General features: G+C 32.7%; 2 protein-coding genes across 2 annotated transcripts in view; both read right to left on the bottom strand.

The window, feature by feature from the left end:
* Positions 1-1,926: 1,926 nt before the first annotated feature.
* On the bottom strand, positions 1,927-5,557 carry LOC111085756 (excitatory amino acid transporter 3-like). The gene is made up of 3 exons (XM_022385828.1): positions 5,441-5,557; positions 3,872-4,012; positions 1,927-2,101 (listed from the first exon to the last, which is right to left on the bottom strand). Exons 1-3 carry the CDS (start codon positions 5,545-5,547, stop codon positions 1,987-1,989), a joined length of 363 nt encoding a protein of 120 aa, XP_022241536.1. The 5' UTR covers positions 5,548-5,557; the 3' UTR covers positions 1,927-1,986.
* Positions 5,558-7,801: 2,244 nt separating this feature from the next.
* LOC106459358 (putative sodium-dependent excitatory amino acid transporter glt-6) overlaps positions 7,802-12,244 on the bottom strand; it is a 14,180-nt gene continuing 9,737 nt past the window's right edge. Inside the window, exons 5-6 of the mRNA XM_022385827.1 lie at positions 9,347-9,473; positions 7,802-8,039 (exon numbers count right to left, since the gene is read on the bottom strand). Of these exons, the coding sequence (XP_022241535.1) occupies positions 7,802-8,039; positions 9,347-9,473 (365 nt within the window). The remainder of the gene's footprint in view (positions 8,040-9,346; positions 9,474-12,244) is intronic.

Below are 12,244 nucleotides of genomic sequence, written 5' to 3'. Positions count from 1 at the left end.
ATTTTGTTTGGTTTGAACTGGTAGAGAAGGAATAGTGATGAAATGCTCAAAAATATATTAATATAATTCAAAATAAAGATATCACCAAAACTGTGCTCAGAAATGGCTCAAACATTAATTTATCACCTAGATAATGTTTAATAAATCTCAGTAAGAAATGAGAAACAAGATATTTTTAAATCTGTATAATATGTTATTTTTTATTTAGACACACAAAAATATTTCTACGTTTGATCTTAAAAAAAAAAGAGAGAAATAATATTCACTTCTCCAGGTACAAAAAGTTATATGAAAACATTCAGAAGACAGAGTTCAATCTTTATTCGAGTGTGACATCCTTTTCCGTAAAAAATGAAACCAAAGTCCTTTCAGATTTCACCTGAATCCATCTCCACGTTCAGGTTTCGTTGGTATCCGGTTAAGTTTACACTTGTTATGACTGAATACTTTTAATTAAAGTTTTAATTTATATTTGCAGTCTGAGTTTTTCAGATTGAGATTTGATGTCGTTTTGTCAATAAGCAGCCCAAACTGTGGTTCCTGCCACAGCTTGGGGAGACTCACCAATTTGCGTCATTTTATGTCCTGCAACCTAATTCACAAATCATTATTTAATATTTTTAGTAAGCTACATTTTTTACTTCTTTTGGCGTAGTCAGTGTAATTCAATTATTATTAGTATCTTTGACATTCGCATAAAGTCATTCCTACGTTTGATTTCGCGGTCCACATGGGCAACATTTCATTTGCAGCTTACTCAGTTGTTTGTCTAGCAAATAATGGAGGAGAGCCTACATTCGAAAACCAGTTTATAAGCAGCATCTATTTTATAGGAAAACTTCGTTTACCAAGTTTATATTTTAACACCTGCCACACGAACCAACCCAGCACTTTTAGTACTGAGCTTATGATGCTCAACAGGAAAGGGAGGGGAGGGGTCATTGACAAAATCGGTGATTTAAAGTTATTTCGACAGATCTCGATGAATGAAGGTCAGCACAACTTCTAAAATGAAAATAAGCTGAATATTAATGAAAATATGACATGATGAAATCTATATTAATTATACTATGGTGGTACCGTACTGGGCATAATACCATCCTTTTTTATGTTTACTCTTCATTGCAGAAATGGATAGTTTCATCTTCTGATGTATCGTGTATCTGCTTCAGTTTCAACACTGCATCTTGTGGCTTTACTGTGCCGTTAATTTCACTAAATATTGAAACTAATGATTTCTTATATATGATTCCGATCCCCCTTTGTGAAGATAACGATACTATTGTAACCGTTTTCTCTATGTTTAGCTGTCTGTGCAATAGTCAATTGACAAATCTCCGATTCGGCTGGTATGTCAAATCGACTGGGATACCTTCAAATAAGTTTTTCCCTCATCCGTCCTGGACCAATGGTTTAGCTTAATCGTTATCACGTTCGCAACCACATGTAGAACATTTCAAACATCTTTCATTGCTACATCGCTTAAGTTTAGATTTACAATTAACTTCTCCATGTTGGTTCTCATGGTCTCGGGTCTGGTCCAGAGACCTAGACCTCGAAAATAGTGTCAAACGTCTTCTTTTCGTCTGATCAAAACAATCCAAATCTTTCCTGAATGATTCATTTTTTGTATCCACATCGAGATACCGGGCTGGCTCGTGTGGCAGGTGTGAAAATAATTTGAACGGGCAATTACACCATTTTCATTTAAAGCAAGTTTAAACATATTTACTACTTTTATTCACATTATTTTTAGATCTTAAGTAAGCCTTAGATTAAAAGCACTTTTTATGTAAAAGAAAGTCTCTACTAATATACTGAAATTATAATTCAGTTGCGAATCTTTTTTATGAGAATTATTATACAAAGTGATCAGTCATAAAACGTTACTTAACATATGATCTTTACCTGAAGATGAGCCTAGCATGGGCGAGAAAGCTCGTAAACTTAGTATTTACATGTTACAAATGCAGAAAGAAAGAAATATCAAACTTCTTGAATGTCGACATCAATCTTCGGTAAGTTGGCTGAGCACAACTTCTCCACAAACGCTGCAACGTAACAATCACCGATAACGTTGCTTGTTGATCGCGCTCGTTCTCTACGAAAAACAACGTGTAAATAACAAGTTATTGAAAGTAAAAATAGAACATTTAACCACACAATTAATTTTCATAAATTTCCACACAATAAAAACATCCAGTTTCCTAAGCGATTAATACGTTTATCTTCTCACATAATTTATCCACTTAAATTTCCTAACAATTAGCCAGATTAACTTTTCGCATAATCAGTTCGTTATGATTAAAATCCATTTAACCCCTAACTTTCCACAAAGTAATCCGCATAATTTCTTACCCAATCAGTCTACTTAACAATCAATCCGCATATTTTCTCACACAATCAATCTTCTCAACAATTAATTCGCACAATTTCACACAAAATCAGTCTACACAACAATTAATCCGCATAATTTCTTACACAGTCAATCTACTTAACAATTAATCTACTTAATTTCTTACAAAATCAATCTTCTTAATAATTAACTTTTTTTTTACAAAATCAATACACTTAACAATTAATCTACTTAATTTCTTACAAAATCAATCTTCTTAATAATTAACTTTTTTTTTTACAAAATCAATCCACTTAACAATTAATCTACTTAATTTCTTACAAAATTAATCTACTTAATTTCTTATAAAATTAATCTACTTAATTTCTTATAAAATTAATCTACTTAATTTCTTACAAAATTAATCTACTTAACAATTAATCCATTTATTTATTTTTTACACAATCAATCCACTTAACAGTTAATCAGCATAATTTCTTACATAATCAATCCACTTAACAACTTATCCGCATAATTTCTTACGCAAGCAATCTACTGAACAAGTAATTCGATGAGTCAATTAATGAATCCGCTTAATGTCTGACGTATCAGTGTAATTTTGACATCATTGGCACACTTAATTCCCGCACAATTAACACATATAACTACTCACATACTTAATCCGCTTAACTTTCCATGCAATTAATCGACTTAACTTCTCACTCAATTAAACCACTTATCTTCTCATCCAGTTAACCTACTTTACTTCTCACGCAACTAATCTGCTTAATTTACTCACGCAATTGAATCATACAAGTTCTCATTCAATTAATTCGTATAACTTTCTAAACGAGCAATCCAATTAATTTCTCTTGCAGTTAAACAGTTTAACTTTCAGTTAGTTCTCGTCAGAGGTAGGGTTAGAATGTTACAATAAAAATTGAGTAAACTGTACAGGATTACACAACATGGACATAAAATAGCAAAATTCATACCTTTCAAAACTAGTGTTCAAGACTTAAGACAGTGCAGATAGGAGAATGAAAAATGGCGTTCCCCCCAAACATAGTGTATAGATGGCGTTCACCACAAATCTGACATTGGACCTCGTAGCTTCTCACAGAATTTATTGTATAGTTTATCATGCAGTCAGTTCGCACAGTTAACCAATTTAGCTTTCCGCGTAATTGTTCCTCTTAGCTTCACGAACATTTAACCCGCTTAGTTTTTGTCAGTTCACTTACCTTTAAATGTTTATTACTGATATATCCCTCCAAAAAACATATTCACGATATATGTATATTTCTGTGCACTGCTGATAAGTGTAGCTCTTCATATAAACAAGTTGGTAATAAAATATTCGAATTAAATCCTTGAGTTCACGAACACAAACAGTAGCGTTTAACCTCAACCAAAAGGATTTTTTTTTCGAATTTGACTTTTTAAATTTATTTTTGAAGATTGCAATTATGATTATTTGTGTTATCGCAAATATGGAATAATCACCATACAAATAAGGAACTTCATAACACTTACACAATCCATTCAGCAGCTATCAAAAGTGATATAGAGGGCGGTGGTGGTACACCCAGGATAGAGAGGGTTGTTACGAGAAATGTTGGGTAGGGTCCTACGGATATACCAGGAGCTGCTATTGTCATCAGCAAAACAGTAAAACTGAAAACCAAGATTCTACATTATAAAATTAGAAACTATTAATGTAGAAGTAATATATATGTATATATGTATGTATTATTGCAAACACAACATGGATATTTTAGACATACTTTAATCTTACAATGTTAAAAACAAAAATACCATTATTGTCTTGGTGTGAATGATAATGCTGTCTATAGGATTAAAAAAATAATAACTTAGATATTGAGTAAATTAATAGAAAAGCAAACTCACGTCCATTAATATTTTATTGTGATAATATTGCAGTCTATTTTGCAAATTACTCTTAAGTATGATAACAGAGAAACTGTCTTAAATACAAACGCGAAGCTAAAAAAATAAATCGAATAAATTAGTGCTCTTAACTTTTTAAGTATTGCGCAAGTCCTAACACTTGGCATAAAATAGATGCATGGAAAAAAATTGCTTTAGACCTAACAGAAGTGATTAAGTCACACTTGATTGAAGATGTTTCTTTTTTCCAAAATCCTCATAATTATAGCATTTCAGTCTTATCTGTTTGACTGCCACAAATCAATACCCAGGGGATTTTAAGTTGATATAAGGTCGTTTCAGCCCGGCTGGATTTACTGCATCCAAAAGTGTATCTTAAAATGCTAGTTGTGTGCAATAAAAGATATGTAATATACCTGGAAAAGCATTGATACCTGTTAGGCCTAAAAGTAATAATATCATATTACCGCAATTTTTTTTTCTTCACGTTTTTCTTAAATTGTTATTTCTGGATTTGAAATCTTTAATACTCTGTCATGCGGAATAGTGTCAGTGTTTGGTTTCCAAATCAAAATAAATTTCTTTAAATACTTCCTCGTACTAACAATATTAAGTTTTTGTAACATCAGAAATCTTTCTTTTTTCTGAAGCATGAGATATGTATGTATGTTTGTTTGTTTTAGAGCAAGCCACTTTGGGCTATCTGCTATGTCCACCGCGAAGAATCGAACCCCAGGTTTTAGCGTTGTAAATCCGTAGGCTTACCACTGTCCCATCGGGGGACAGTATGATATTTTTAAACATGTGATAAAGACCTGTTTTATTATATGATCAAAAACTGAGCACCAATGAGGATATTCTGAAATATCTTGTTAATGTATTTTAGAACACAAAAAATACCAGTTCTGTGGTTACGTTGTGAAAAAAAAAGCTAACTGCAAAGTGAAATACGTAATTATATATAAACTGCTCCTTGAAAGTAGTAACACTTTTACAAGCTCCCAATTGCTAAAGCTAGCCATAAAATACATAAATAAATTGTATTTATGCTATTCAGAACACGGTGCATATATAAACTAATTGTTTTGCATATCAATAAACATTTTTGAGCCACATACTTATGTTTAACACGTAATCGCTAATTTTGGATACGAATTGAAAAAATAATTAGTTAATGGTCATCGATGTACTTACCACATAATTGCTAGTTTATCGATACCAAGATGTGACCCTGACATTTGAGTTACAAACAAGACTCTTATTGGCAAATCAATAGAAGACCCGTTCATGTGAACCATCATTCCAAGAGGTAGAACAAACCGAGTTACATAAGGATGGATTTTGATCTTCTCTTCCATACAGCGAATAGACACAGGTAAAGCAGCAGCACTATTAGAAGAGTTAAATCAAGCAGCTTAAAGGTAATGGAATATTTGTACCTTTAATATTCTTATTAAATTCATATCTAATTTGATTGTAAATATAACACCAATTTGAGGTTGCATTGTGTTAAAAACCACCATGTGTTGAAATGTTATCCTTCCCATACCTACCTTGTTTCCTGACTTTTTTGTGCTCTTCTTCCTACTACCTAATTTATTTATTTAAAAATGTTTTTACACTTTTCTCATAGCTTTTTTTGTTGTTTTTTGGTACTAAGTCTCGAGAGTGACTGGGCTTTAGACCTATCCTTCTTGTAGCTTTTCTTGGTGCTAAGTCTCAACATTTCCTGGCTTTTTCTGATATCTTTGCTATAATTTGTCTTCCACCTAGCTAGAGTGGCAGCCTCTTCTTTGGCTGGATTGATGGTTAAGGCTTGTTTCGCATATTCAGAATTACTGTTTCTAACCTTATCTCTATTCTTGCAATAATGCTCTCTTCGCTGGGGCAAAGACTTTTTTCAGGTTATCAACATAAGACTTTCTATTTTTCTCTCGTTTTGTTTCCTTGAAAGGTATTTTTTAAAAATCGCACTGTTTCAAGTACAACCTTAGATGTCAATAAATCACACTTAGTTTGAAAACAATGCAAAGGTAAATTATACAACTTATCGTTCTTGTTTTTAGTCCAGAGTACCCGAGCAAAGCCGTGTCAGACATAGGCAGTGGTAGCGTTCGTCCTCACATAGGAACCTCGCGTCTTACGCACCGACTGATATGATAGAATTGCTTTGTTCAACACAGACCTTCGAGTCATATGTACAGAACTAAATACTTTGTTTTCAAATGTTAGGTCATAGTTAAAACCTAGATCTATAGAATATACGTAGTCCACTTTTTAAAATTAGCTGATACAGCTGCAGGCTGATCACGTAGCGCGTGTGCATAAGCAATTGTGCACCCGCACGTGATAAGAGGAGCGGTTGCTACTTGGTAACTCACAGAGCGTGCTCGTAGTAATAGAATATGGCTACTAGTGTATTGTTAGCTCTTTAGTAGTGTTACAAAATGCTTATTGTTATTACTAGTGTATTGTTAGCTCTTTAATAGTGTTACAAAATGCTTATTGTTATTACTTGTTATTAGAAAGGTTATAAGTAAAAGTAAAAAAAAAATGCTTTTAGCCAAGGCAGCGTAATTCAATCATGTGCATTTAGATGAACTGAAGGCAGAAGAGAGCTATACTTTTCCGGCAACGTCAGTCAGGCAGTCAATTAGATAGTCAGATTGACAAATTTGTGGTTTTGTGACATTTTGTTTTTGTTTGTTTTTATTCTATCGACTTTCTCAAGTGCTTTGGTGGCTTGTTACTTTGCAGTTAGTTTGTTTACTACTTGACAATGTGTGTAAAGTGTTTATAAATGTTGTTTACATGCTGTTTGCAATATGTTTGCGCTCTTAATTTGTATTGCACATCTGGCCCATTCCTACTATATGTACTACAAACAAAAATAATGTTTATTTTCATGACAAAACTGAATTTTTTTAACTAACGTGGTGCCCTAGTACTAGTTCTTAATAACCGAATAACGAGACTATTCGACTATTAATAGCAGATAAGATCACAATCCCAATCAGCCAGAATTTCTCAATACATTACGTGTTTATATTGTTCTTTGGAAATAAGTTTACAGCCTTAATCAGCGAGAAATTCTCAATACATTATGTGTATATTCTATGAAAACAGGCTTGAGAGTAAGAGCAAAATAATGACTCATATTCTTGATAGATTTAGCTTGAAAGAGTTAACATTAATTTGAACCAGGACAATGTACAGTTTTTATTCATTCATCGAACATTATGTAAAGTATATGCGTGATTGATAACTTTCATAGTTGAAGTGATACTCACAGATCGTTGAATGTGTAGTCTTGAACAAAATCACATGTAATATTCTTCAGAAACGAACAAATGACAACGAGAAAAATTAATTGAATTACTTTCTTAAAATTTAATGCTTTATGAATGAATAATATTATAATATTATGTTATCCTTTAAAAAAACCACTCGTGATTGTGAACGATAAAATTATTATTTTTTGTTATTTTCTTTGTAAATACCTCTTTACTAAATACAAGACGCAAAAATAAGAATCTGATATTCAAAAAACATTTCTTACCTTGATGATGTTCCAAAGGCAGTGAGTAACACAGGCATTAAGCTCAGATGGAAAGGCAGAGGGTTTTTTCTCACAATCAATAAATACAATCCTGGTAAGATTATAACTTGATGAATGAAATAGCCCCCGAAAACCGCACACATATAAAGACTGATTGCTTGGAACAAATTATTAACTGAGCTTGTGTTCAATCCTTCCTCACACATCCAGAAAAACATTCCAAATACCAATAACCTGGGAAAAAATCAGGCAATCAATATCCAGAATGAGAAACACCGATTGAAAGCGTGTTCTCATTACATATAATAATGATTACCAACATTCACCGATTGAAAACGTGTTCTCATTACATATAATAATGATTACCAACATTCACCAATTGAAAACGTCTTCTCATTACATATAATAATGATTACCAACATTCACCGATTGAAAACGTGTTCTCATTACATACAATATTGTTTACCAACATTGACCAATTGAAAACGTGCTTGATGAAAAAATATTTTCAGATTTATTTTTCTTAATTTTTTGGAATGTTGATAAACAATATTATAAGTAATGAGAACACGTTTTCAGTCGGTGAATGTTGGTAATCATTATTATATGTAATGAGAACACGTTTTCAATCGGTGAATGTTGATAAACAATAGTATATGTAATGAGAACACGTTTTCAATCGGTGAATGTTGGTAAACAATATTATATGTAATGAGAACACGTTTCCAATCGGTGAAAGTTGGTAAACAATATTATAAGTAATGAGAACACGTCTTCAATCGGTGAATGTTGGTAATCATTATTATATGTAATGAGATTCATAATAATAGACACTATAAATAACAAAACCTAAATATGGACATTGGAGAACTAGAAATTAATAGTTGTCCATCTATTTATCTATTTATATTCAGGTCAGATTCGAAACGTGAATGCAATTTCAAATAAATCGAAAAGACTGATTTTGTTCTCTGTTACCTGCGTTGTCAGTATAAGTTAATTTATCCACCAGTATATTCCAATATGTGGACATTTCTTTGTACGTCAGGGTCAAGGTCATTCTAAAATATTGGAACATCCAAAATTGTCTATGTTTATTTTGCTACTAAAATGGTAATCTAAAGGAATATTGAAAAATGTTTGTGGTAAAAGTGTCATTTGTGTAACTTCTTAGAAAATGTCCGTTGTTTTCTGTGAAAATCATTTAATATTTCTCTGACTTGTTCAACCCATTTTGATCTGATGCTTATATTGCTTTATTTGCGTTGTAATAAATTACGATAAAACAAAACAGACTATAAAGATGATCAACCTCTACCGAGTCAAGAACATAGGTACTCGCAATTAATCAACAATTTTACACATGGTATCAACAACTTTTCTCTATGTAAAGTCCATTTAGATCGGCTGTAATCTAAGCACACAGAAATGTCATGAATGCATTTAATTTGGTTTAGTTTATGAATTTGTAGAAAACGTTATATTTTCAATTATTAACCAACTCTAAAAGTGAACAAGATCGATCCACTTTTTTCGCTTACCAGAGTAAAAAGAATAGTATTTTCATGATAACTTCATTAACACCCACAAGTACTTGCTTCAAGGCCTTTACTTTATCTCCCAGAGTAGCAGTGGCACAGCCAAAGACTATGCTTGTTACCATCAGTCCTAAAATAACAATCTATATCATTGTTAATCCAATAACGACACTTCAATCTGTAATGGTCTAAGAATAAAAAAAACAGCTGCTACCGCCAGGGTCGAACAAAAAAACAACAACTTATTACGACAACCACAGAAATCGAGGACTTGGTACTAACGTTAATGAGCAATACAACATGTTTATAAATGTTAATAATTATTTCAATAAATAAAGGAATCAGAAGAAATATATTCTGATTCCAAAATAACAATATTCTGTATTTAAACAACTACAAGGTCAACAACAATAACTGAGTAATAATCAGCAATAATACTTGTATATCTCGTGAACTAACTCGTTGAAGCTCATGGCAGGGCTTTTATTTAGTCCTTAAATGTGGCGGTGCTCTTTTAGTTGTAAGTAAATTCTTTAGAGAGGGTTTTACTTTCAAGGGATTCCATACTTCCTTCTTGACCCCTGCTCTCGTTTTCCGACCACTGTTCTTCACCTCTCTGTTCACTGCTTTCATGGTTTACTTTCTTAGGACAATACTTAGATAAATGCTCTATTTGATTGCATTTATAGCATCGCACAGGTCTACTACAGCATTCAGTTACATTAATCACTTCCCTATTAACAGTTTTTTGTTTATTTCTTCACCAATACTCGTAATATTTTGCAAATTTCATCAGACGACCAACAGATACAATAAAGTGGCATTCCAAGTAATCTCGTAAAGAAACGTGTAATTTTGATAGTATACACTTCACAACTTATCTTTCTGCAGCTTCAGGGTTCCATAATTTATACATTTTTACAGTATTCCATATAAAGGTCTCAAGTGACTCTCCTGTATTAGCATGGTACTTCCTACTAAAGTGTTCGTTAGCTAATTAAATGTTATCTAACACCGTTGGGTACAAATTAGTCAAGATTTGTTTATTTTCTCCCCAGTGCTCGAAAGCCATTTCTGATCCAAAAGCCTTTCACCATTCTAGTGGCCCTCCCCTCAAACAAGAAGTTGCAATTTACCCTTTTATGTAATAAAAAACATTGTTATTTAAGATATAGAGTTTGGATTTATCTACAGTCTCTGTAACTATAGTGAAATCAACTGACAACTATCCAGTTTTCAAGTAAGAGTAAATTGGTTATATTCATCATCTTTAGGTATTTTAGTAGCCAAATGTTCTCGAGTGCTAACATTGACAATGGCAAACATTTTAGGTGATGGCTTACCAACGTTCAAGTCTGTAGGTCATTCTTCCGAATCAGTAGGATGTCTTTTTGCTTCTCTGTGAAGTATTTCATATTTTCAGTCTTGCATCCGAAATGACCAATGTATCAGTATACCAGTCAACTTCTCAGCTGTCTGTAGCCATTTCAAGACAGCATGATCAGTGATAACTGTAAATTTTTCTCTATTTAAGTATATTTTAAATGTTAATACAGTGCAGGATATGGCTAGATATTCTAACTCTGTAGAAGTATAGTTTATTTCTGCAGAGTTCTTCTACCATATGCTATGAGATACTTCTGACATAGAACTGCTCTCAATTCAACATTTGAGGTATCTGTATGTAAGAAATAGTGCTCACTTTTTTTGGAAGTTGTAGGACAGGGAATGGACATAAAGTCTGCTCTATTTTCTGGAATGCATTTTCCCATTGGAGTGTCCATTTTTACATGATTCGCTTCCCTCTTAATTGATATAAAGGTTCGGCAATTGCAGGAAAGCGTGAACTGATTATAACAGGCACATATACCCCAAAATATGTTAACTCTTTGCAGTTCTTTGGAGTTGAAAAGTCTTTATCAGCTTTCATTTGTGTGTACTCCCTCAGAAGTAATTTTAAATCCTACATACGATACTTATGGTTTGCAAAATTTATTTTTAGAAAATTTTACAGAAAGATTAACCATACAAGCTTGTAGAAAATCACTTCAAGATTGTTCAGGTGTTGTACAAATTTGGGTGAAACTATAATATCATCAATATAAGCTCCTGCTAAAATCTTATACATAAATCTTTGGAAGGTGGCAGGTACACTTTTCAAACCAAAATGCATCACTTTAAACTGATAAAGTCCACTCTCTGTTATAAAGTCAGTTTTATTCTGATCCTCCCTTTTTCCAGATATTTGCCAATATCTACTTGAGAAATATAACGTATTGATACAGGTTGCAGCTGACAAAGCATTCAAAATATCACTTACATGAGGCAATGAGTATCGATCAGATTCTGAGACTTGATTTAATTTTCGGTAGTCCACACAAAATCTAAAATTATTAGTCTTCTTCTTGACAATAAATATTGGAGAAGTCCTAAAAGAAGTGAAGGGAGTTCAAGTAGCCAATCACAGAGTATTTCATCCATTTGATCATGTAGCACTTGTTTAGTAAGGGAATAACGATAAGGTTTACTAAACGCTGGCTTTTCGCTAGTGGTTACAATACTATGTTGAGAAAAATCTATGAGGCCAGGCTTATTGTTACAAAGATCTGCATATTTCAACACAAGTTGTTTGAATTGTTCGCAGTCTTTACTTTTTAAATGTGAACACTGTAGTTCTTTGATTAGTACTTTTCAGCCTCGGAGTCACGCCTAACAGGTAGCATATTTGATTCAGGGTAACTTTGCTTTGCTTAATAAAATCCAAGCCAATGAGACAAGATACTGCTAAATCTTTAACAACAGCAAAACATTGGTCTACAATGCTATTTGTTACTAATACTTTAGCTTCAAAGTATCATAAAGATCGGCCCCCCAGTAGCACAGCGGTATGTCTGCGGATTT

Source organism: Limulus polyphemus, unplaced genomic scaffold, assembly GCF_000517525.1.
Source record: "Limulus polyphemus unplaced genomic scaffold, Limulus_polyphemus-2.1.2 Scaffold597, whole genome shotgun sequence".
NCBI lineage: Eukaryota > Metazoa > Arthropoda > Merostomata > Xiphosura > Limulidae > Limulus > Limulus polyphemus.
The sequence above is the reverse complement of the archived record's forward strand: the minus strand, read 5'-3'. Positions and strand labels throughout refer to the sequence as shown.